General features: G+C 46.2%; 1 protein-coding gene across 1 annotated transcript in view; it reads right to left on the bottom strand.

Annotated features, from left to right (window-relative positions):
* Positions 1–27,042, bottom strand: part of PSME4 (proteasome activator subunit 4) — a 129,059-nt gene that overhangs the window by 46,144 nt on the left and 55,873 nt on the right. Inside the window, exons 15-27 of the mRNA XM_038750814.1 lie at positions 25,833–25,931; positions 24,296–24,365; positions 23,452–23,519; positions 20,216–20,431; positions 19,250–19,407; positions 18,335–18,430; positions 9,604–9,659; positions 7,394–7,450; positions 6,485–6,540; positions 6,301–6,399; positions 4,259–4,321; positions 3,890–3,985; positions 1,987–2,118 (exon numbers count right to left, since the gene is read on the bottom strand). Coding sequence (XP_038606742.1) covers positions 1,987–2,118; positions 3,890–3,985; positions 4,259–4,321; positions 6,301–6,399; positions 6,485–6,540; positions 7,394–7,450; positions 9,604–9,659; positions 18,335–18,430; positions 19,250–19,407; positions 20,216–20,431; positions 23,452–23,519; positions 24,296–24,365; positions 25,833–25,931 — 1,266 coding nt within the window. The remainder of the gene's footprint in view (positions 1–1,986; positions 2,119–3,889; positions 3,986–4,258; positions 4,322–6,300; positions 6,400–6,484; positions 6,541–7,393; positions 7,451–9,603; positions 9,660–18,334; positions 18,431–19,249; positions 19,408–20,215; positions 20,432–23,451; positions 23,520–24,295; positions 24,366–25,832; positions 25,932–27,042) is intronic.

The following is a 27,042-nucleotide window of genomic DNA, read 5'->3' on the forward strand; positions in this document are numbered from 1 at the left end:
AAGGGCTACCGTTAGATCCACGAGCCTTCGCGGCACAGAGACCGCTCCCCCAGACTCACTCCTAAATCATCATCATCATCATCATCAATCATATTTATTGAGTGCTTACTATGTGCACAGCACTGTAGTAAGCGCTTGGGAAGTACAAATTGGCAACATAAATCTTAGCGAACAGGCGGTTTGGATCCCGGCTCTGCCAATTGCCAGCTGTGTGACTCTGGGCAAGTCACTTAACTTCTCTGTGCCTCAGTTCCCTCACCTGTAAAGTGGGGATTAAGACTGTGAGCCCCCCGTGGGACAACCTGATCATGCTGTAACCTCTCCAGCGCTTAGAACAGTGCTTTGCACATAGTAAGCACCTAATAAATGCCATCGTTATTATTATTACTATTATCCGAGGGTGCGTTTCGGCAGCGGACACTGCTCAATTCTACAGGGCCCACTTTAGAAGCGCACACCATGGGGGCAGGATGAATCAAGCCCACCCTAGGTTGGGGGGGTCTTTCTCGGGCACCGTTTTGTGGGAACGGTGGGCCAGGATGCCGCTACTCCCATGGGACACCAAGGCTTTGCGACCAATAATTTTAAGGCACAGATTTGGGATCTTCTTTCCCAAGGCACATTCTTCGGGATCAGACAGCAACCTAGAAGGCACGATTCTGCTAAGAGTGCCCTTTCTCCACGCCCCAAGCCCCTCGTGTACCCTTCTCTGGCATGATGCTTAATATTCTTAATATGCTTAAGAATATGCTTATTCTTAATATGCTTAAGAGTAGCGGCTTTGGAGTCAGAGGTCATGGGTTCGAATCCCAGCTCCGCCAACTGCCAGCTGTGTGACTTTGGGCAAGTCACTTCACTTCTCTGGGCCTCAGTTCCCTCATCTGTAAAATGGGGATTAAGACTGTGAGCCCCACATGGGACAAGTTGATCACCTTGTAACCTCCCCACCGCTTAGAACAGTGCTTTGCACATAGTAAGCGCTTAATAAATGCCATTATTATTATTATTATTATTATTGTTATTCTCTCTGGCCCGCTACCCTCATCCCCAGTCTGTCATTCGTTCCAGACCTCATGGCTATCCCAGACGGGTCCTGGCTCTTCCCTCACCGACGCGCAATCCCTTAGGAGGCTACCCTTGCCCTCTCCGCGGAGAAGCCCAGCTACACCAAGATGAAGAGGAACGGACGCAACGGGGCCCATTCTAGGCTTGAATTTATCTTTAAAATAATGTGTCGTTTAGCACCGAATACCAGCCAAACTACATAGGAATGGGTACCACAGCTTAAGTTCAAGGTTTCGCTTTTTTGGGCAAGTCTCCCATCCTGACAGTTTACTAGTGAACATTCCCGCTTCATAAGGATACCTTTTAACCAGACAAGAAAAAATGCACCTTGCAATCCTTCAATGGTATTTATGGAGAGATTACTGTGTGCAGAGCACTGTATTAAGAGCTTGAAGCTCTCTGCAGAGAACTCACCCAAAAGATAGGGCTAGGGTAATGGAGGCGAACCTCCCTAAGTTCACATCCAAGAGAAGCAGTTTGGCCTAGTGGACAGCCAGATGGACCTACGTACCGAGCCCGATTCCGGCCTTGGGTAAGTCCCTTCATTTCTCTTTTGACTCAGTTACCTCAGCTGTGCCCGTTTTGAGTACCCACTTTGCAGAAGATGCAACTGAGGCCCAGAGAAGTGAAGTGACAAATCATACATGTGGCAGAGCCGAGATTAGAACCCAGGTCCTCTGACTCTCAGGGCCCTGGGCTAGGCTACTAGGCTCCTTCTAGGCTACTTCTCCACTAGGCTACACTGCTCTTCCACTGAATTTATGTTAAATTGATGCAAACGTCAGTCCACGAGTAGGGAAAAAAACAGGATGGAGGATTGCCAGATGCCAAGAACACGTTACCATTTCCAGTTTCTCAGCCACAGACCGGCAACGATGACCCTCTTTTCCCCGGTGAGGAAGAGACGCAAGAGAAACACACCTTGAACTGCTGCTGGCTGATATCTTGTCGGTCCGGTCGTAAAAACTCCAACACCAAAGGGATGATGTCTCTGCAACAGAAGTTATACGTCCCCAGGGCGGTGAAGAACGTCTGCTGAGCTTTATTTCGGACCTGTGGAGATGAGGGCACGCTTTAAGGCCGAGAAAGACGCTTCGCTGGAAAAAGCTACGAAGGCAGCCAAGGGTCAAACTGTCCTGCGAGCTCAGTTTGGCCTCTGTTCCTTAGTCCGGCCCAGCCCGGGCAGAAGGGACCCTGGCTATCCAGCCCATGGAGCTGGGGAGAGTCTGCCATTGGAATGATAATAATAATAATAATGGCATTTATTAAGCCCTTACTATGTGCAAAGCACGGTTCTAAGCGCTGGGGAGGTTACAAGGTGATCGGGCTGCCCCACGGGGGGGTTCACAGTCTTAATCCCCATTTGACAGAGGAAGTAACTGAAGCACCAAGAAGTGAAGTGACTTGCCCAAAGTCACACAGCTGACAACTGGCTGAGTCGGGATTGGAACCCATGACCTCTGACTCCAAAGCCCATGCTCTTTCCTCTGAGCCATGCCGCTCTCATTTTCTTTAAATGGTACTTGTTAATGGCTATGTGCCAGGCACTGTAGTAAGCGCTGGGGTAGATCCGAGCTAATCAGGTTGGACTCGGTCCATGTCCCACATGGGGCTCCCGGTCTTAATTTCCCTCTAACAGATGAGGTCAACGAGGCCCAGAGAAGAGAAGTGACTGGCCCAAAGTCACACAGCGGATAAGTGGCGGAGCCGGGACGAAAACCCAGGTCCTTCTGATTCCCAGGCCCAGGATCTACCCACTAGGCCCCGTTGCTTCTCACTGCACTGGAGTACAGTGCTCTGCACATAGTAAGCGCTCAATAAATACGATTGATGATGGAGTAACCCCTGGCAGGTGGGAAAGCTCAGTTTCCTAGGGCAAGAAGCGAGGAGCTGGACTACTGAGCCCCATCATCCTTGTGGGGTAGGAGGGGGGGGACTGGCCACAAACCAGGGCCCGGGAGTTGGGGTAGGGGAAGCCCATTTCCAGTGTGGGGTCGTGCCAGTCGTCGGTGATGGGGCTGGGAACTAGCAGCTGCTATGGCTCATCATCATCATCATCATCGATCGTATTTATTGAGCGCTTGCTGTGTGCAGAGCACTGTACTAAGCGCTTGGGAAGTACAAATTGGCAACATGTAGAGACAGTCCCTACCCAACAGTGGGCTCACAGTCTAAAAGGGGGAGACAGAGAACAAAACCAAACATACTAACAAAAAATAAATAGGATAGATATGTACAAGTAAAATAAATAAATAAATAAATAGAGTAATAAATACGTACAAACATATATACATATATACTCCTCTGTAGGGCTCCCCCCCATGTGGGAAGGGGCTTAGCTCAGACAGGACACCCCATCTTGACATCTTTATTTTACTTGTACATATCTATTCTATTTATTTTATTGTGTTAGTATGTTCGGTTTTGTTCTGTCTCCCCCTTTTAGACTGTGAGCCCACTGTTGGGTAGGGACTGTCTCTATATGTTGCCAACTTGTACTTCCCAAGCACTTAGTACAGTGCTCTGCACACAGAAAGCGCTCAATAAATACGACTGATTGATTGATCTTCCACCTGGGCGAGCCCCCAAGCCCCTGGGGATTTGGGAAGCACCCCGTGGAGCCGGAGACTCTGGTGGTGCCCCACCTTCCCGCCACCCCCTCCAACAGGATGCAGACGTTCTTGATGCGGGTACACGACGTAGTAGTCGGCAAGTGATACGCAGGCAACGGCGCTTAGTACAGTACCTGGCACACAGTAAGCGCTTAACAAATACCGTAGCAGGAATTCGTGGGTAGCTCATCAGCCCGGGGACAGAGGCTCACCTGGCCGTATGAACTTGTAGACAGACGGAGAAGGTCTCTGATCATGTCCTGGTGGATTGTTTTGTATTCACAGCCCTCAACAGTTAACGTTCTCAACTAAACAAGGGAAGGAAAACTACGTCAGCAGCAGTTTTTCTAACATCTGGAGATGGAGCCGTGCAGTCAATCCATCGCATCTGTCGTACAGGGGACTGCACTGGGCTAAACGTTCGGGAGAGTACAGAAGAACCACGACAGATGCTGCTCGCCCACAAGGAACTTACGATCGAACGGAAGAGTTGGACAAAAATGGTTCTTAAGACACCTCGACTCGTGTCTATTTTTTCTGGCGGCACTGCGGAAAGGGCAGGGTAGAGAAACACATCCTACCTCATGCTGCAACATGACTCTGTCGATCAGCAGAGCTCTGATATGCTGCTTCTTCCCGTGGAGCTGGAGAAACAAACAAGTAAAGGTTGGTCCAGTTATTGCCCACATTGCATCAATGACCCGATCAAGAGATATTCCATTCCCCGCATCCTCTACCCAGAATGTACACCTTGGAAAGCTAAGGGGGTGCATGCTGTTGTCTCAACTCACCAACCCTAGTACTGAGTTTGATCAATCAACCAATCGATCTACTGAGTGCTTACTGTGTGCAGAGCACCGTACTAAGCGCTTGGGAGAGTACAGTACCACAGAGTTGGCAGACACGACCCTTGTCCATAGGGAGCTTACAGTCTACAGGGAAGGCAGGTGTTAAAATAGATAAGGTATAATCTCAGTCGCGGCCTGGACAAATACCAAAACTTGTTTTGGCTTTCCTTTTAATTTGCCAGATCACCCAACTACACAGCAATCTCCACACACATGACACAAATGCCAGGGCTTCTTTTTCAAACTGCGAAGTGCGTTTTGGTCACGTCTTCTCAGTTGTAGGAAATCTTCTCCATACAATTTCAAAAATAAGATCGTTCGCTAAGCTGTTCTTCATTCGCCCCCTTGTTTTCTAATGGAGCTGGAAATAAACCGAGGCACTTGGGTGACACTCCAGATGACTGACTTCTAAAATCAGCTATTATACCATTCGGAGGAAGGATTGCTTTTGAGGAGCAAGCAGCGTGAAGCCTACTGGGAAGCAGCGTGGCCTAGTGTGTTTTTAGACTGTGAGCCCACTGTTGGGTAGGGACTGTCTCTATATGTTGCCAATTTGTACTTCCCAAGCGCTTAGTACAGTGCTCTGCACACAGTAAGCACTCAATAAATATGTTTGATGATTGATGATGATGGATAGAGCACGGGCCTGGGTTCTAATCCCAGCTCTGTCACATGCCTGCTGTGTGACACTGGGCAAGTCACTTCACTTCTCTGTGCCTCAGTTCCCTCAACTGTAAAATGGGGATTAAGACCGTGCGCTCCATTGTGGGACAGGGACGGTGTCCAGACTGAGTTACCTGTATTTACTCCTGCGCTTAGTACAGGTCCTGGCACAAAGTAAATGCTTAACTACCCCTATTATTATTATTATTACTTTTTTGTTATTATTATTATGAGAACTGAATAAAGATCTTTTAAAGAGTCCCACGAGCATATAACTTCACTTTGGAGGTGAAACAAGGATTGCTCTCAAGATAGACGATTCTTCTTCATTTAATAGTCTTTATGCACCTTCGTAACTTTTCAGCTACCTAACTGCTCCGGTTAAAAACTTAAACTTGAGGACAGGAGACAAAAAGCTAAGTAGCCAATGCCCTTCCTTGAAGGCGCGCTGCCGCAAGTTCGCTATTTCACCGAGTTGGGAGACCAAGGGCTGTTTTGGGTTGAAGGGGATGACAACTAAAACCAGGCCACAAGAGCAAAGTCAAATCAGGGCTTTCCGTGTTGTTTTTGAATCTGTCTGCTTTCCCACTTTCCCAGTCTCCTATTTTCCAGATTAACTCTGTTCCTAATCCATATGGTGTGGTGCTGCTTGCTTCGCTATCGTCGTCTCTGTTTAAAAGACCTGGACTGAAGGCAAGCGCGAGTTTCTTCAAGTTTCATTTGAAAATAAAGCCACATGAAAGGGCATTAATGGGTAGTAATATTGAGTTGCGACAGCTCATTTTGAAAGCAGGTATGCAAACTGAAACACAAAATAAATACCGCCTCCACCCAGCATTCGTGTCTGACATTTTCCACTTATTCATTCGGTGAACCGCTATTTATTCAGTACCTCCTGGGCGTGGGGGCACCGGGTCACTGCCAGTTCTCACACTCTACTCCTCTCCCACCCTCACCCCCACTTCCCCACAGATCTCAAAATCATTACGGGAATGGTGATTTTTCCCTCCTGAAAACTGGCATGTTCTTTCTGATGGCGAGACAGGGCCAGAGGGGGAGGGAGGAGGTGGGAGAGAGATCGATCGTTAGGTTTTCTAACCGAAGATACTGACCCTATTCTCCATTGACTTCTTCACTAAGTTAAAGCTTTTCCACCGGGAGTCAAATTCATGCTTGTGAGATCCTTGGAACTGTAAGAGGTCACCAATAATCTGCGGCCAAACAGTTTGCGAATTACAAAAGCACGCCGGGCTTGGTCACGTTAAAAATTACACGTCTCTCAAAAGACAGTTATACCTTTATGATAAGAAACAAAGACTTGGTATCATCTTCCGAGTTGTCAAGGATATGGTCTATCATTGGAGGGAAAGAGAGTTTTGGAATTAGGCACAGAAAAATCAGTATATTTCATTTACTTGAAAAAAAAAAAAATTAAAGTGCCCATGAATCCACAGGATGGTTATTTTCTTCGTTGGGGTGCGGGTGAGGGGGAAGAGAGGGAGGTTGGGGGAGTGGGCCACTGAAGACTGAAACGGGATCCTTGTTCGAGCCTCAGAAATGCCCCAGAGAATATCCACATTCTCAGCCACCCGTTGGACAGTCTCTTCCTTTTCTTCGTTTTCAATTTTCCTTGTGTGTTTGATGCTAACCCCCGCTCCACCATAGCTTTTAGATTGCGAATCAGCTCCTGGCGGGGGGAAACTAAGGGACCAAATCAATCAATCAATGGTATTTGCTGAATGCTTACTGTGTGCTGGACACTAGACTAAGCGTTGAGGAAGTACAGTATAAACAAGTTGTGGTAGACACACTGCTTGCCCACAACATACACATACTTGTTTTCCCAGCGCTCAGAACAGAGCTTTACATCCAGCAGGGGATGAATACTTGAACCTCCCTGAGACACAGGGACCATGTAATTTCCAGCTCTGTATTCTTCCCCAGCACTTAGTACAGTGCTCTGCACACAGTAAGAGATTAAAATGTACTGTTGCTACTTCCACAGTCCCAGCCCCACGCAGCTCCTGTGGCCCTTTTACCCCCTCCCATTTTCACAGGACCCGCTCTGAATTTGAAGACTTCCAAACCCCCTTTTGCAGGGCGAAAACCAAACCAATGTTTGTGCCACTTCAGATCTGAAATGTTGATGGGGCTGAAAAGTAAGAGGCCTGAGCTTTAGGGAGAGCTCGATACGAAAGTACTTACGGAGTAGTTTCCTTATGACGCGAGCAATGCTTTCTCGGTGGTTTTCTCTGGAGAGATCTAAAAATCACAGAGAATACAGTTTAGATGGTGAATGTCTGTGGAGGGTCATTCAACCGGGGAGGAAGCGAAAAGCACATTCTACCCAGATACAAAGGGTCTCCTCAGGTTTACTGAGAGGCTACTTTCTGGTTGCCCCAGCCTCTCCCCTCTTCAGTGTAGCTTCCATTCTTTCAGCTGCATAAGTCAGCTTTCTAAAACTGCCCCATGGAGCCCTTCCCTTCCCCATCAAAATCCTCCAATGGCTCTCGTCTGTCTCTCCTCATCAAAAACAAACGTGGCTGAGCAATGGTTTAGCCGCTTCCTATCGGCCGGCTTCCCCCGTTACGGGGAAGCAGCGTGAATCAGTGGAAAGAGCCTGGGCTTGGGAGCCAGAGGTCATGGGTTCTAATTCCTACTCCACCACTCGTAAGCTGTGTGACTTTGGGCAAGTCACTTAACTTCTCTGGGCCTCAGTTACCTCATCTGTAAAATGGGATTAAGACTGCGAGCCTTACGTGGGACAACCTGATCACCTTGTAACCCCCCCAGTGCTTAGAACAGTGCTTCGCACATAGTAAGATAGTAAGTGCTTAACAAATGCCATTATTATCATTATTATTATTATTATTATTATTATTATTATTATTATCCCCCCACCCCCATGTACCCTCTCTGCCCCCTGGGACTCAGGCTCTTCGGAGCCCCCCTTTACTTCCGAGCTGGAGCCATCCTCTCTGCTCTGCTCAGCTTCTCCAAGCCTCCTTCCTCCCCTTCTTCAAAACCCATCGGGCCACCTCCTCCGTGAGATATTCCTGATGGGTTCTCCTCACCCAGCCCCTCAGCTCCCTCCACACGTCACGCATCCCGATTTAAATTTTCGTTATGACTCCACTCAGCCCTCTTGTTCTTAAACAGAATGTGGGCCTGCGTGTCTGTGTGTGATTCAGGAGACTGACTTCTGTATATTCCCCAAAGGCCTTGCTCAGTGTTCAATTTGGTGGTTGATGATGAATGTACTTAGCTTCGTAAGCCTCAACCACTTCAGAGGTGCCTCATCCTCCGTGAATCGGATCAAAACCTTCAAACACCTGGGTTTTCAAAGACCTACTTTTAAATCCTTAAAAAAGACCACCTTGAGTGACTTTTGTACACAAATAGATGACTTTGGCCTTCACGGGCCTCTGAGCGCCGGTAGGCGTACCCGAGGAAGACATAACCAGGAATCTCCCAAAATCCTATTCTTTAGTTTTCTATTCAGCTGGAGGTAATGCCCAAAACTAACAACCCCTCCCCACCTTCCCAAACCACACCAAAGCAAATTTCCCATCTCTCAAGCCGGTCCAGTGACACAAAAACGCTGCTGAGGTGAACCAAGTAGCTGGAGAGCGAGGCAACCCTCGCCACAATCCCCATTAATGCTTAATGGTATTATTCAGACTGGCTTGCAAATGGGAAAATGAAATGCGCTTTGATGTTACTGAAAACACACAAACCCATCAGGTTTGGGAGCATTACTCATACTTCCTTAAAGGGTAGGCAGTCCAATAAGTGACTTTTCGGGCCCAGATTTACTGGGCAAATGAATTTCTGACCAGCAAGGTTCAAGCTAGTGTAGCTACTAACCAAAGGTCAAATCACTTTCTGGCTCCCCAAAGGGAATGAATATAAGACCACCCAAACTGGTTTGCCTCCCTGTCACCATCCAAGTTTTCTTCTGACCTGACATTCCCCACTTTATTTGGTTATTTTGCTAAGCTCCAATTATACTGCCAGGCCTCAAGCTCTTCTTCCTCAACTGGTCTGGACTTGCCTCGATTTTCTTTCCAGTGCTGGCTCTTATGACTTTAAGCCTCTTTTGGGACAAAAAAACAAAGATACAGGCCCAGGAAGGTCACTTCACTTCTCAGTTACCTCATCTGTGAAATGGGGATTACGGTTGTGAGTCCTCCTATGGGACAGGGACGGCGTCCAACACAACTGACTTGTATCTATCCTAGTGCTTAAACAGTGGCTGGCACATAGTAAGCACTTAACAAGTACCACAGTTGTTATTATTATCATCTGCAGCTTATACTAGCGAGAGACGCACCTACCTGCCGTCTTGGAGTTATTTTCTTGATGAATCTATAAGCGGGAAGGAAATTTTGTGATAACTATTAGGGTGAACCTACCGTAATCAAGACCAGTGTACAGTTTGGTCTCTTCCATAGACACCAGAGTTGGCACCCTGCATAAAAACAAAATATAGAGTTTGTACCGATCAGGCCTTAAAACATTACTTAGGAAAGGAGCATGACGGCTAGAGTACTTCAACTAATAGCAGAAAGAACGCTAAGATGTTCGAGCAAGAATAAATCAGATGGTTTCAATACATCCTGTCAGGTACCAGGTTTAACTTTATCCTTCTCACCATGAAAGCTAAAATTAATATTATAACTGCCCTTATAAGGACAGAAGCTTTGCCTTAGTGATTTGAACATTCACCCCAAAAGTTAAACGTGCTCCACTTGATATACAAGCTTCGGCCTTCTATTCTGTTGACAAATGAACCCGCCAATCACCAACCGGGAAATAGGCTCCTGCTTTTCCATGGAATAGGAACTGCAACTGAAAACTGGGAATCTGGGATTGATACCATTCCCTGAAAAGTCACAAGCAAAGTCTCGTCCCTAAAAAGTTGCCATGTTAGAACAAGAATCTGGCTACCAGCTAAAGTTTGCCCCGATGCTAACCTACCAAGATCCAAACCACACTCGCATAACTAGAATAACAATAATAATGAATCATAGTAATAACGATAACCTCTAGATTCCATGAATGAAGAAGCTCTTCAACAGAGGATATTTAGAATCTGAGTGGTTGATATTCTACACATCCATAAACCTCTCGAGACCATTACAACCCGTCTGTAGATAAAACACTACGCATATCACGCTTCTGGGGAGCAACTTTTTCCATCACATCTAATGGGAATGTTAAGCCACGAGATTTGACACGCAGTTTCTTATTCAATTTCCAAACCCTACATCGCAGAATCAATTTTTTTTCTTGTTAAAACACCAGAGACCAAAGTTTTGGGGTAAACGAGGGAGGGCTTCCTCATGAAATCCTGGGCTGACGCGCTTGAGTATCTGTGAATTCATTCTAGTGCTGCACACGAGTACTCGGGGTTTAATTTCGAAGGACACCCGGAGTATGCTACACGCTTTAATACCCACAAACGGGGCAGCCAAGAAGACGCAAACTGGGATGAGAAAAAAGACCACTCTCTTCTTTGTGACGAGCCACGGCCTAATGAAAATGCCCAGGTACAGGTTTCCTGCACAAGTTTTGCCCTAAGAGGCCAGTTGGGAGGTGTGTCGGAAAATGTGTACGTTCAGGTTTTTATGAATTTATTACAATAATTCTGGATGATTCTTTTGGCCCATAAGATATTAAAGGCTTACATATTTCCTGTCCGACTCAGGTGCCTATAACAAAGCCCCTCTAGACTGTAAGCTTGTTGTGGGCAGGGAAAATGTCTAATTATCATTCTACTGTATTCTCTCAAGCACCTAGCCGTGTGCTCTGCACACAAGTGTTTGATAAATCCGACTGACTGACCCTCAAATTTCTTCTCCATTCATTCATCGTATTTATTAAACACTCTGTGCAGAGCACTCTACTAAGCATTTGGGAGAGCACAATACAACAATAATTAGACACTCTCCCTGCCCACAACGAGCTTACAGTCTAGAGGGGAAGACAAACATTAAAATTAGTAAATAAATTTTCCATTAGCGGGTCACGGGTTCAAGGTACTAGTCTGTTCCAGACCCCCATTCGTACTGGGGTTTTGAAGGCACTCTTTTCTTCGAGACTGACCTTAAAAATTCCTTGATTGAAATTTAGCAATCACTAGGTCAATATATTTCCCAACCTGCACAATCAGCATAAGAATTCTTAGAGGGAGGATAGCCACCCTGTCAATATTTCTAGGGAGAATATCCTTCAAAAATGTGTGCTGGGTGTCGTATATCCATATGCATACGTATGTATATAGAGACACATAGATATATATGGACAGATACACACACATACACACACAAAGCCCACACACATGCCTGCCCCCTCACCCCCAGGGCACGGTGGTAACAGATTTGATGAATAGAAGCAAACATGAAGTATCACAGGCTAGCTCTCTGGCCTGGTGTCTTACATATATACTCTGGGGAAATCTGCGTTCCTAATTGGAAAGATGTTTCCTTTCCACACGATTTTGGGGGATCCAGGTTTTTGGTTCCAACTAGAACCTCGATTTAATGAAAATTTACTAAGATATATCCCAATTTTAGGGACGCACGCCAATTTTAGGGAAGCAGCGTGGCTCAGTGGAAAGAGCCCGGGCTTTGGAGTCAGAGGTCATCGGTTCAAATCCCGGCTCGGCCACTTGTCAGCTGGGTGACTTTGGGCAAGTCACTTAACTTCTCTGGGCCTCAGTTGCCTTATCTGTAAAATGGGGATTAAGACTGTGGGACATCCTGATCGCCTTGTAAACTCCTCAGTGCTTAGAACAGTGCTTTGCACATAGTAAGCGCTTAATAAATGCCATCATTATTATTATTCACCTACTCCGACCGCAACCCTGGACACCAAATTGGCAGTCAGATACATCTTTGAAGTTAAGAATGATAAAGGAGCGGACCGCAGGTTCTAAGCGATTAGTCCCCCCCGGCATCGCTGAACTTGCTCTCACCCTTTCCTCCGTGGCCAATTTCCTTTGGACGCCAGATTCTTTCCCTGCAAAATATCCAACCCTCCCTGCCAGGAATGATGCCTTTGGCCTAGTCATTCTCCAGCAGGTTTCCTCACGGCTCTGGCAGCCATGGCCACCATTTCTTGACCAGAGGGGTGGTGTCTCTTGGACCCAGGCCACACCACGCTTTTGACCACTTACGGTCAGGATTGGTGCCCTTCACTTATGAAAACCTTACCCTGTGAACACACATGTAGCCAGAAAAGCCATTAAGGGCAAGCGGTACCCTCTCCCCCGATTACTTGAGCCCATCCAGAGGCCTGAGGAGCCCGCTGCTGCTATTTTCAGGAAATCAAAAAATCCCCCAACATCTCTCAGACACAGGGTCAAAAGCTCGGCTGTTTCTCTTGCTCTCTTCGAGTCTGTGTTAGCATTCAGGCAGCGTGACTAGTTACCCACCAACTCAGCCTGACCTAGCAGCTGACTTTGGTCTGCCCCTTGGGCAAGATCCACTCTGTCTGTTCCCGACCTGGCTTTCTAAACCAGACGGCCAACTTTCTGGGGATTGCTACTTCCAAGATAAAACCAGTCTGGTGGGATGGGAAGAAAGGAACGCTTGTTATGGGCAGGGAACGTTTCTGCTAATTCTGTTGTACTGTACTCTCCGAAGTGCTTTGTACAGTGCTCTGCACCTAGTAAGCGCTTGACAAACACCATTCCCTGAAAGGGGAAATGATTCACGTTATTGAAAACACACCCCCACACACACCCACACACCCAGCAAATGAAACACAAAGATTGAGGCTAAATGGAATCTCCTGGAGGACACGCCATCTGAATTCATGGGAATATATCCAATACGCAGGAATTGTCAAAAGGACACAACATTACGTTGGTATGCTTTAAGTACAACAACCCCCGCCCCTCCCACCCCCTCCTCCTCCCACCAAACAGAAATTCAAACAAAAACAGAAAGAAGCCACTAGGAGTTCCGGGATTACATTGTGCTTGCACTTATGTACACATCTGTAAATTATTTATTTGAATTGATGTCTGTCTCCCCCCATCTAAACTGTAAGCTCGTTGAGGGCACTTCCCTATTGTTGCATTGCATTCTCCCAAGCGCTTAGTACAGTGCTCTGCACACAGTAAAGCGCTCGATACAAACGACTGAATGAATTAACCAATACCAGCCTCTCCTGAACACCCCACTGGACCAACTTCACATTCCATCGCCAAACACAAAGCCAGTAATAGAGAGTAGCTATAAAAAGACAAATCTCAAGATGACCCTGCTCTTATTTAATGGGGGGGGGGGGGGGGGGGGATAACAAAAAAAGAAAACCAAAAATAAAAATCTGACATGCTCCTATTTTTAAGTTTAGCTCTTGGGCCGCATCTATTATTTCCATGTTTGACAGATGAGCTTTCCAAAAAAAAAAAAAAAAAAAAAGAAAAAACAAAAATCAAAGAAAACATTCGGTAGGTGAAACAAGGAGAAAACAGGGTTACTCACCGTGGAGTAGTAACTGTTTCCTTTCCTGTGTGCAGCTCCCCCAGCAGAGCTGGGTAGTTTCCTGGAGGTGCCAAGAGAGGTTAGCTAGCCCTGCCCCTCAGTGCATAATATCACATACAAAACAGAAGGTCTCCAACAGGGCCTTCGGACTCAAATTTCTTGAGCGAAAAGGTATTAAGAGTGGAGACGATGGGAATCTTTCATAATTTCCCACCGTATTTCGGTCCGTATCTGAAAAGTACTTCTTTCTATTAACGCCTGTCTCCCCCTCTAGACTGTAAGCTCGCTGTGGGAAGGGAATGTGTCTGTTATACCATCATAGTGTACTCCCCCCAGAGCTTAGTACAGTGCTCTGCGCACTGCAAGTGCTCGATAAACACGACTGAATGGCAGACTGACGGGAAAGGGGGGCCTAGGGAGATCAGGAAGCATTTCAGAAGACAAACAAGGACTCCTCTACCTTGAGTAACCCTGATTTTGGCCCCCCGGGACAAGCTGGCTTAGGCTACTAGATGAGGCGGTGGGCTGCAGAGGCAGGCAGCCAGTGGAGATTCAAGGAAGAATAGGAAACTAGGGCAGATCATCTTCCCCATTCACCCCGGGTATTGCCCATTCATGATTTCTGCTTGAGTAAACCCATGCCCTCAAGGGCACAAGAGTGATGCACTGTTTTGGCACGGCGGGGGCGGGGGGCGGGGGAAATCCTGGATTCTTCCACATATAGAAGCGTGAGTCAGTTCAATGTTAGGGAGGTTTTGTGGGGCAAATCACCACTCCAATCTGTCTTGCGATGCCTTTGCCCCCAACAATCCCCTAAGCTCGATTTTTACCCCTCAAGAACAGTGGGAGAAGGCCTTAGGTACTAGAGTACCTGCCGGTTAAATCCGCCAGTCTTTCTAACGCCACGATATCACAATACCAGGCACTCGGCCACTTAATTCTATATTAGGGGAAGTTGATTTGTCTGTGTCCCATCCACTCAATTTTCTGCCAGCCGAAACCACACCGAGGCACCCAAAGCTAATGTTTAATCGGCAGATCGACTCGACATCAATCTCCTGACCCGTGATTGTTGTAACTTACCCCACCTCTAGGGAAACAGATCAGTAACTGAGGCTTAACCAGACTGCTACCACCAACACTCTAAGTACTTTGTTAATTCTGGCTACATCTCATAGGGGGGGATAAAAGTCAAAGCAATAAAAGGATTAATGTTATAATAAGAATCTTCTTCAACTCGGAAGATTTGCCGTAAAAGATTAAACCACCGCTCCTATCCAGGCAGTGACCTGCCTCCAGCAGATAGCAATCACTGATCCTTTCAAGAGACAAGAAAACTCCCTCTAAAGCATTCGGTTCATTTTTCGGTCCTATGCCCAAGATGGAAAGCTCGTGCAGACGACAACCTTTCTGCCTCTAGATCTAAAGACTTACCCTGAAGATATAAAGAGAATAGCATGCTCGCATTGATTTCCTTTTCCTAATCACCTAGAACACTTCTTCATAACCCAGGTCCAGAAGCAGAATGCCTTTGACCCACAAAGATGTCTCCCAAGTTAAATGACCCCTTAACTTTCCCCGCAGGCAGGTATAATACTACTTACAAATGATCTATCTATCTATCTATCTATCTATCTAATCTGACCCGAAGATCAAATCGATGGCGCTACCAATGGGGGCAATGTCCTCGGCTAATTCTTACCAGGAAAACCAACAGGGCTAAATATAAAATTCGGGGGATGGAGATGACTCAGCCCTAGTGAAGAAAGGCCATCAACGTGGCTGTTAGTCCAAGACGGAAATGGTGAAAATGAAGGAAAAATCTTCGATCACACTTGCTCAGGCCGTGTTTCCAATTAAAGGAAAATTCTACAATTGAGGTAGCTAAATGGGACATAGCTCAGCAAGGAAAGCGAACCGTGATCTCAGAAGAAGTCACAGATTGTCCACAGCCAGTGATCGCAGCTAATGATTAAAATATATGCTGTTGTGAAGACTGTAAAAATTCAACTCATTTTTCCAGCAAGTAGGAGCGAAACTGCCTTTTAGTCCATCCCCACTAATGCCACCTGGAAGAATGCCTCATCTCAAAGTTACCAACACAAGAGCGGAGACAGTTCTCTCAAGTCTCAAATCAAGTCGAATCAAAGAAGACAGTTCAATGGCCAGAATATCAGATCCAATTCTCTTGACCAAAACTCCTCTGCTATTCTGTTCAACAGATCTGAAATGCTGAAAACCAAACCGCTGCTTCACTAAGGACACTTTAAAGTGCAACCACTTTTACCACAGAAAATAATTTTTCGTTTACCTAATGGAAACTCCTTGGAAAACACATTGTCTCTCCGATTACTCTGGCCCCTTACAAGAAAAATAATCTTAGCCAACTAGACTATTTGGTAAGAGTACAGAAAATCAAATTGTATTATAAACCACCCCGGTCTACGAGTGGAACTGTGGTTTTTGGTCACAAAGTCCTTCAATTTTCAAGAGCAGTTTATACAGTGAATGGAGATTACATTGGTCACAAACGGATACGATGTAACATGGACAGCAATGCATCTGTTCAGTGCATCCAGGAAGAGTCCTTAACTTCTCCATTCTATCAATTCCCAACCTTTATCACTAGCGTCCTGGTATATTCTCCTTCAAGCTGAATCCTCTAACTCATTTCGGTGTAGGACTCTGTCTTGACAAGAGACTCTGACGGCAGAGAAGACTTAAAACCTAAAAGTTTTCCTCAAAAATCAGTTCCTCAAGCAGGCTATCAATTACCAAATTACTCGGCCCCGTCTTGGCACAAAACGTTACTTAGCATGGTATAACAAGGTCTTGATTAATTTCATGAGATGCTTCAGAGAAGACAAAAGAATGTCAAACTGAAGACGAATATTGCTGAAATCAAAAATGAAAGCAAAAGTAGCCAATTCCTGGGAAATCTCAAAAGCCGATTTCCTAACGGACGGGAAACATTTCTTGATAACAAGTAACACAAGCTATTACTTTTTGGGTAATGTACCTTGCGAAAATATTTCTCCAAGATTTACTCTGAAGCCTAGGAAAGTTTGCTAGTCACAGCAAACCCCGCCACCCAACAGAGAGTACAACCACCCAGAGTTGTAGAAACAAAGCGCCTGGTACAGGAAGAGCAAGAGTCTTTCCAACCTTTCCTGAGGTAAATGGAAAAACTTCCTTTTCAAGGGGCTCTTTTCCCTCTACGGCTCTGCTCACTGCTACTACTAATAAAAATGACAGCATTTGTTAAGTGCTTATTATGTGCCAAGCACTATACTAAGTGCTGGAAAAATCAAGTATAGTGTCTAGAAAGATCTAGTTGGTGGGGCCAAACTGTCTCCTTCTCCAAGGTCGCATAATTCAATCAATCAATCGTATTTATTGAGCGCTTACGGTGTGCAGAGCACTGTACTAAGCGCTTGGGAAGTACAAGTTGGCAACATATAGAGACAGTCCCTACCCAACAGTGGGCTCACAGTCTAGAAGGGGGAGACAGAGAACAAAACCAAACATACCAACAAAATAAAATAAATAGAATAGATATGTACAAGTAAAATAAATAAATGTGCCTGGGTTCTACTCCTGGCCTGTCTGCTGTGTGACCTTTAAACAAGCCACTTCACTTCTCTGGGCCTCAGCCAACCAATTCCCTTGGTTGCCTAATACAGTAACTCTGATACCAACGGGAAAACATCGGCCACGGACTTCGTGTTGAGATTAGAATTCTCCTGTCTCCTGGTGGGCCATCTGAGATTGTATTTAAACTCAATTTCTAAAAGATCGCCTCCCACAATGGGCTGCACGATCCAACGTGGTCCTGACGTATCATCTCTAGACCGGCCACATCCCATTTCTCTGAAGACTTTGAAAAGCACGGAAACAACACTGACCCCCAACACTGAGCAAACACCGGGCATCCATCTTAAAGCAGACAACTGATGCGACTTCTAGACTGTGAGCCCACCGTTGGGTAGGGACTGTCTCTATATGTTGCCAACTTGCACTTCCCAAGTGCTTAGTACAGTGCTCTGCACACTGTAAGCGCTCAATAAATACAACTGATTGATTGATTGATTGATTTGGGCCACTGAGAAGCAGCGTGGCTAAGTGGAAAGAGCCCGGGCTTGGGAGTCAGAGGTCGAGGGTTCTAATCCCAGCTCCGCCACACTTATCAGTTCTGTGACTTTGGGCAAGTCACAACTTCTCTGTGCCTCAGTTACCTCATCTGAAAATGGGGATTAAGACTGTGAGCCCCACAAGGACAGCCTGATTACCTTGTATCTACCCCAGCGCTTAAAACATAGTAAGTGCTTAACAAATACCATCACTGAGAACCCAAATGTACGTTTTTACTAGACGCTACAGAGTCCGCTTTCAAGTGAAAGGTTAGAGCTGGGAGAACGTAGAGGTAAAACAGCCTCTTCACGCAAGACTCTAACTGAGCTTGTGGCCTCCGCTTTTCAAACGTGTAATCCTTTCGAATAATTATGATCCTTCGGGCAGAACACGATAAATAATAGGCTGACCCAGTTCTGAGTCACCCAGTGTGTTTTTCAAGAAAAAGCCATATAAAGCCACTACTCTAACAAGTACACTTAAGTGGAGCTGCTTAAATTTGCAAAACAGTTTTACTTACAGGTGAGTGACTTGTTCTCCTTTCAGCGGGGGCAGAAGGTTCCCAGAACCAATCAGGCAGTTGTGCACTATAGTCAAGCTTTGCTGTACATCATCCCTAAAAGCCAAAAGTTAGAGGTAATAATGATAATAACAATAATATGCCAGGGAAGCAGCGTGGCTCAGTGGAAAGAGCACAGGCTTGGGAGCCAGAAGACACGGGTTCTAATCCTGGCTCTGCCACTTGTCAGCTGTGTGATTTTGGGCAAGTCACTTAACTTCTCCGTGCCTCAGTTACCTCATCTGTAACATGGGGATTAAGACCGTGAGCCCCACGTGGGACAACCTGATCACCTTGTATCCCCCCCAGTGCTTAGAATGGTGCTTCACACATAGTAAGCACTTAACAAATGCCCTCATTATTATTATGAGAAGCAGCGTGGCTCAGTGGAAAGAGCCTGGGCTTTGGAGTCAGAGGTCACGGGTTCAAACCCCAGGTCTGACAACTGTCAGCTGTGTGACTTTGGGCAAGTCACTTAACTTCTCTGTGCCTCAGTTACCTCAACTGTAAAATGGGGATTAAGATGTGGGCCCCACGTGGGACAACCTGATCACCTTGTAACCTCCCCAGCACTTAGAACAGTGCTTTGCACATAGTAAGCGCTTAATAAATGCCATTATTATTATTATTATTATTATTATTATTATTATTACTATTATTCCCCAGGGTGGTTCGGGCCTCCAAAGTACACATCACCCACAAATGCAGGTGATACAACCTAGTGGATCCAGCCCTCTTTTGCACTGAGGATTTGGAAAAGCGATTAACCGAATGGTGGCTCTTGCTCTGTCTGATTCTATTTCCGAGTGATCAACCTGGCAAGAAAAAGGGTTCATGCAAGTACCACCATTCAACTCATCTCGAGCAATAGCCCACCTGGACATTTCTAGCTCGCCGTCCCCGTAACGCTGTAATTGGATGAGCTCGGGCTGAAGAAAGGAATCCAGCAAGTAATAGGCGAAGGAGACTTCATCTGGTGAAGGAACATGCCACTGGATATCTAAATTCCACAGGTCACCTGGTTTACCCCAGTCCTAAGAGAAAGCAAGCGTACCCCTCGTGTTTAGCAAATGAGTAAACCCTGATTTTAACACTTCACAGGCTGGAGACCGATCATTTTCCAGCTGAGTTAAAAAAAAAAAAAACATCTCCCACCCATAACACACTGAATTTAGGGCAGAACCAGTACAGACTCAATCGGCCTGCTCGTTAATATTGCTCTGTGAATATTTCCTTTCATTTGGGAGAGTTGGGATCAGGCTGGATCTCTTTTAACCTTGCAAAATGTCAAGATGGATTCTGCGGTATTTTCAGAACATGCGTCTGTAATGAACAACTCATTCCCCAACTCACACGAGGCTGCCAGTTTTCTTCCAGTGATTCAACTGAATTTTTCTGAATCGATTCATTCAGTGTTTACTAAGGGCCTTAATGCACCTTGGAGGAACGAATACCAGTTAATCGGTTCAACTTCGATTCGCTGATCCGCGCACAGCCCAGGGATTAAATATCGGATCGAGGAAAAATGAACTGAATCGCCCTTTTTTCTCCCCCACTTCCTGGATTTGCACAATCACCTCAACAAAGCTACTTCATATTTAAGTTTCAAGGACAGCTGGCCGCAACCACAGGTTATAAAATGAGCACCAGTGGTGCGCCATTCCGTTTCCCGGTATTTCTGATGAGCGGTGCTTTGGGTTTGGGGTGGATAAGCTGTCAATCGACAGGCCTAACGTGTTGCAAATCTGCTTTAGACCAATTTGCGGGCAGAAAAAACCGATCGGCGTCGCAACGGAAAAGCCCGACAGGCGCTCGAGTCCTCGGTGAATGGAAACGGCTCACCTTGATGGGGAAGTAGTCGGAGAGGGGCTTGTCGAAGCCGCCCGGAACGCTGCAGTATTCTGTGGGGTAGATCAGTGTAGTGGAGCGGAGGAGGTGATGCAGCAGATTACAAGAGAGGGTATAGCCCTGCTTGCAGGTTAAATGTAAAGTGCGGTGGAGAATTCGCACAAGCTGCTCCTTATAAGACAGCAATTCCTTTCCGTCTACCCGGGTAATCTGGGAAAAGGGAGGAATGATTTTTTAGACGACGGGAGGGTGAACAAAGCAGAAACTTCCGGAGAAAAAGCTCAGGTTCAGACTGGGCCAAAAATATCCCAGCTTGACCTACTTCTAATAAAGAACCCCATACGATGTTTAAGAAACTGACTTCGGCAATCATCTACAGAGACAGGTATTAAGTGCTTTCGTGGAGGCATGGGTCTTTTTAGGACCCGGTGTTTTCTTTCTGCCATCCTTACTGTACAAGTTCTGCATGGATGAAATATGATACGATGGCTTACCGTTTTCTGTCCTTTGGTGTTTTGTTTTTAGCTAGGCACTTGCCTTTTTCTTCCATTCCGATAAATTCAATATACTATTTAATGAAAATAATGGTATCTGTTAAGTATTTACTATGAGCCAAGCACCGTTCTAAACGCTGGGGCAGCTTTACCAGGTTAGCGGGTTGGACACCGTCCCTGTCCCACGTAGGGCTTACAGTCTAGGTAGGAGGGGGTAGGATTTACTCCCCATTTTACAGATGGGGAAACAGAGGTGCAGACAAGTACGTCATTTGCCAATGGTCACGCGGCAGATGAATGGCAGAGCCAGGATTAGAACCCAGGTCCTCTGATTTCCAGGCCCGGGGGTCTTTCCACTAGGGCACGCTGCTTCTCTTCATTTCACTGACTGCGTGGATGCTTTAAAAAACCAAAAACACTTTTGCACTAGCTGGGCAACGAGCCAGAGCCCAAAGCCGTGCACTGAGTCACTCTGGAACTTGGGGCTCAAAAGGTGCACTTGCCTTGGGGAACCCAAATCCCATCATTTGGATTTCAGCAGCATTCCCTTCCACCTCCCGCCCCGATGCAGAGTAAAGAAAGCAGAATGGCCTAATGGAGTCAGAAGGACCTGGGTTCTAGCCCCGGCTCTGACACTTGTCTGCCGTGTGACCTTGGGCAAGTCACGCAGCTTCTCTGTGCCTCAGCTACCTCATCTGTAAAATGAGGATAAAGACGGGAACCCCCTGTGGGACAGGGACTGTATCCAACCTGATTACTTTGCATCTACCTCAGAGCTTGGAAGAATCCTGATGGATTTTTTTTGCTTCCTACTTCCTGATTGTCTTTGTCCAGAAACGCTCTGGGCATGTTACTCCCCTCCTCAAAAATCTCCAGTGGCTACCAATCAACCTACGCATCAGGCAGAAACTCCTCACCCTGGGCTTCAAGGCTGTCCATCCCCTCGCCCCCTCTTACCTCACCTCCCTTCTCCCCTTCTCCAGCCCAGCCCGCACCCTCCGCTCCTCTGCCGCTAATCTCCTCACCGTGCCTCGTTCTCGCCTGTCCCGCCATCGACCCCCGGCCCACATCATCCCCCGGGCCTGGAATGCCCCCAATCCCTCTGCCCATCCACCAAGCTAGCTCTCTTCCTCCCTTCAAGGCCCTGCTGAGAGCTCACCTCCTCCAGGAGGCCTTCCCAGACTGAGCCCCTTCCTTCCTCTCCCCCTCGTCCCCCTCTCCATCCCCCCATCTTACCTCCTTCCCTTCCCCACAGCACCTGTATATATGTATATATGGTTGTACATATTTATTACTCTATTTATTTATTTATTTATTTTACTTGTACATATCTATCCTATTTATTTTATTTTGTTGGTATGTTTGGTTTTGTTCTCTGTCTCCCCCTTTTAGACTGTGAGCCCACTGTTGGGTAGGGACTGTCTCTATGTGTTGCCAATTTGTACTTCCCAAGCACTTAGTACAGTGCTCTGCACATAGCAAGCGCTCAATAAATACGATTGATGATGATCGACCTCCGGCCCATGTCATCCCCCGGGCCTGGAATGTCCTCCCTCTGCCCATCCGCCAAGCTAGCTCTCTTCCACCCGTCAAGGCCCTACTGAGAGCTCACCTCCTCCAGGAGGCCTTCCCACACTGAGTCCCCTCTTTCCCTCCCCCTCCTTCCCCTCTCCTTCCCCCCGCGCCTTACCTCCTTCCCTTCCCCACAGCACCTGTATATATGTATGTTTGTATGCATTTATTACTCTATTTATTCATTTATTTTACTTGTACATATCTATTCTATTTATTTTATATAATTTTATTTATATTATTATTTATTTTATTATTATTATTATTTATATTATTTTATTTTATTTTGTTAATATGTTTTGTTTTGTTCTCTGTCTCCCCCTTCTAGACTGTGAGCCCACTGCTGGGTAGGGACCGTCTCTATGTGTTGCCAACTTGTACTTCCCAAGCGCTTAGTACAGTGCTCTGCACACAGTAAGCGCTCAATAAATACGACTGATTGATTGATTGGAGTTTGACAGTACTGTAATTTTACGGTCACCTCTACTCTAGACTGGAAGCTCGATTTGGGCAGGGAATGTGTTTCTTGTTACATTGTACTTTCCCAAGTGCTTATTTTATTTATATTATTATTTATATTATTATTATTATTTTATTATTATTATTTATTTATTTTATTTTATTTTGTTAATACGTTTTGTTTTGTTCTCTGTCTCCCCCTTCTAGACTGTAAGCCCACTGTTCGGTAGGGACCGTCTCTATGTGTTGCCAACTTGTACTTCCCAAGCACTTAGTACAGTGCTCTGCACACAGTAAGCGCTCAATAAATACGATTGATTGATTGATTGGAGTTTGATAGTACTGTAATTTTATGGTCACCTCTACTCTAGACTGGAAGCTCGATTTGGGCAGGGAATGTGTTTCTTGTTACATTGTACTTTCCCAAGTGCTTAGCACAGTGCTCTGCACACAGTAAGCGCTCAATAAATACGACTGATTGATTGATTGGAGTTTGATAGTACTGTAATTTTACGGTCACCTCCACTCTAGACTGGAAGCTCGATTTGGGCAGGGAATGTGTTTCTTGTTACAGTGTACTTTCCCAAGTGCTTAGCACAGTGCTCTGCACACAGTAAGCACTCAACAAATATGACCGAATGAATGATCAATTGGAAGCAATGGGATGAGAAACAGCACATAAGCGAAGAAACTGGCACTAACTACCTCAGACAACAGTTGAAGATTCCACAGTAGTTCCTTATCCAGTTCTTCTTCATTCAAGACATCATCATCTTAAAAAAAAAAAAAACAGGGAAAAGTTTTATTTAACCACATTATCCGATCTTCTATTCTGAAAATGGCCACTATAAAGCGAATGACCATCCTTTCAGATGCTATTTCCACAACTTGAAATCCACCCATCCCTCCTTCCATCCCCAGAGAAACTGGGACAACGGCTGACGGTCAAAGCCAAGAGGAAACCCAATCCGGCTCAAACACCCAGAATCGTCTCGGTGTTTCGATTCGACACGGTGTCTCGTTAAGTATCTGAAGCTAATGGACATTCCCCTGTGGGCCCAGATCGTAGAATTCTTTCCAAAACATCCTCTTAGCGTGGGATACTAAAATAGCACTTCTCCTCACATTTCACCTCGGCTGGTTGATTGAAAAGATAAACCAAGCACATACCGGGACTCTGAAAGTGAGGAGCTGGATATTTTCCAAGAGAGAGAGAGAGATTTGGGATTTAAGAGGAATGTAAGTTGTCAATCAGGTTTCATCATCATCAATCGCATTTACTGAGCGCTTACTATGTGCAGAGCACTGTACTAAGCGCTTGGGAAGTACAAATTGGCAACATATAGAGACAGTCCCTACCCAACAGTGGGCTCACGGTCTAAAAGGGGGAGACAGAGAACAAAACCAAACATACTAACAAAATAAAATAAATAGAATAGATATGTACAAATAAATAAATAAATAAATAGAGTAATAAATATGTACAAACATATATACATATATGAGACCCAGGGGAAGGACTCCCAAAAGGGGACAGCATCATACTTACTCGTGGTAAGTTGGGTTATAACGTTGCAGCAATGGGGCACAAACAGCTTCAGAGATTCCACTGGGCAGCACTGGAAAATATATTTTTCACATATAATAATAATCGTGCTGTTTGTTTAGTGCTTACTTCATACCAAGCACTATACTAAGCGCTGGGGTAGATACAAAATAACTGGGGCCTACATGGGGCTCTCAGTCTAAGGAGGAGGGAGAACAGGTACCGAATCCCCATTTTGGCAAGATGAGGAAACTGAGGCCCGGTGAAGTGACTAGCCCAGGGCCACACAGCAGACAAGTGGCGGAGCCGGGATTAGAACCCAGATCCTCTGACTTCCAGGCTCAGAATCTTTCTATTAGGCCATGCGTGGCTCAGTGGAAAGAGCCCGGGCTTTGAAGTCAGAGGTCATGGGTTCAAATCCCAGCTCCGCCAACTGTCAGCTGTGTGACTTTGGGCAAGTCACTTAACTTCTCTGGGCCTCAGTTCCCTCATCTGTAAAATGGGGATTAAGACTGTGAGCCCCCCTTGGGACAACCCGGTCACCTTGTAACCTCCCCAGCGCTTAGAACAGTGCTTTGCACATAGTAAGCGCTTAATAAATGCCATTATTATTATTATTATTATGCTGCTCCTCAGTGTGAGATACGTTTACCGTGGAGCGCAGAGAGCGCTAGGAGTTCAAGACTAGATATAGGTTCACAATACCAAATAGTTCAGAAGGACAAATCACCAAAGGCAACAAGCCCTCTTGTCCTACTTTCCAATTCAGTCAGTCAATAATCGATCACATTATTGAGCTTTTACTGTGTGGAGAGCACTATACTGTGTGAAGAGAGTACTAAGCACTAGGGAGAGTAAAAACCAACAGAGATATAACCACAACATCGGCCCTTTCATCTCCATGTGAACTGCTACCACGTTAATCCAAGCATTTATCCTGTCCTGCCTTGACTGCTGCATCAGCCTCCTCGCTGACCTCCCTGCCTCCTGTCTCTCTCCACTCCAGTCCAGGTTTCAATCTGCTGCCCGGATTATTTTCCTACAGAAAGTGTTTTCCTGCTCCTCACGAACCTCCAGTGGTTGCCCATCCACCTCCGCTTCCAACAGAAACTCCTCACCACTGGCTTCAAAGCATTCAATCGCCTTGCCTCCTACTGCTTTGTCTCTGATTTTCTATTACAGCCCACCCCTCACACTTCACTCTTCTAACGCCAACCTTCTCACTGTACTTTTTTATCTATACTGTCTGTCTCCCTCTCTGGGCCATCAAGCTCCTCGTAGGCAGGAAATATGTCTACCAGTTCTGCCATACCATACTCTCTGAAACACTTATACAATGTTCCGCACAGTAAGTGCCCAACAAATACGACCGATCGATCGACTGACTCGGTTGACGTGATCCCTGCCCCCAAAGAGCTTAAAACCCCACTGCCAGGAACCGCATCCAGACGAGGACAAGTGAGGAAATCCATCTTTTGGATGGAAACACGCCAGCCCTCACTCCCACTTCCCGAGTTTTCATTCAAAAGCCCGTGCTCACCTTCACAGCAGCTCGGCACATGTCTGCCACCATCCGCCCCGCTACGCGGGTTTCAAAGATGTTCGAGATGGCGAAATTAAAGACCTTCTGCAGAGCAACCTGGCCAAGGGATAAGGCAAGAAATGAACGGATTTATTCCAGGTTCTTTTCAGAGAAAATACAGTCACATTCCAAGGGAAAAACATACTCGATGGGGCGACGGTGATTTTCAATGGAATTTTCATGAGGAAAATTCGGTTCACAGTCAAAGAGGTGCCATCCAAAATCAGGTTAAGCCAAGGTGCTCAACTCTGGAAAGTTAATTTCTACCTACACGGTTACCGAGTACGCTGAAAAGGGGAGTAATTTTGCACTGCCCTTCCACTTTCTCGGCAGTATATTAGTCAGCTGGGCATTGGCGGTGTTTTCAAAGCGTTAAGCATCCGAGACCAAACTCAATGGGGACAGCTTACACCCTCGCCAAGCAGCGGCACGAAAATGACCTCCTCATTTGTCCACGGGATCCAGCCCGGAGCTGGATGAACCCACTCCAAACCTTTTTTTCAGGAAAAACGCCTAGTCTGAAGAGCGCTTCTCGTGTACAGGTCATGAACACAAGAGTGGGTACAAAGCCATTTGTGGCCTCAAGTCCTCAACACCCCAGGCTTCATTTTTAAACTGAGTTTTACAAAAATTTCCTGGATATGACAGAGTATTATTCTTTTTTTTTTTTCCCTCCTGATTTTCCATTCCAATTTTGTTGGGACTTACTTTATTTTGGCTTGTCTGCGGGGAAGTTAGGGAGATATCCCACCAAGGCCCCAACGAGTCCCAGCCTCGTTGCCCAGAAGGGCCGCCCATCTAGGGCCCGTCCCTCAAGTCAGACGTCAGTTCTCCATGTCCCCCAACGCAACCCTCTCTAGGATTGAGCCACTTCAGACTGATGCCTCCTTGACTTTGGATCGTCGCTACGGGATAAGCGGCCCAGGTTTCCGGAACACGGAGCTTCCGAGGAACCGGGTTGGGGCTTCCAGGATGATCAACCCCTGACTGAGGGGAAGAGAAGAAAAGGGAAGGAAAATTCCCGGTTTTGGGATTGGATACAGCGCCAGGCCATCTGAGCCCAACTTTTCTGGTTTACACTGAGGAGTTGATTGGGCGAGGTGGTCACGGTTAAAGACTGGAGAACTGCGCTCACCTCATGATATCCTTACGGCAGATTTCCAAAAGG

This window comes from Tachyglossus aculeatus, chromosome 9, assembly GCF_015852505.1.
Source record: "Tachyglossus aculeatus isolate mTacAcu1 chromosome 9, mTacAcu1.pri, whole genome shotgun sequence".
Lineage (NCBI taxonomy): Eukaryota > Metazoa > Chordata > Mammalia > Monotremata > Tachyglossidae > Tachyglossus > Tachyglossus aculeatus.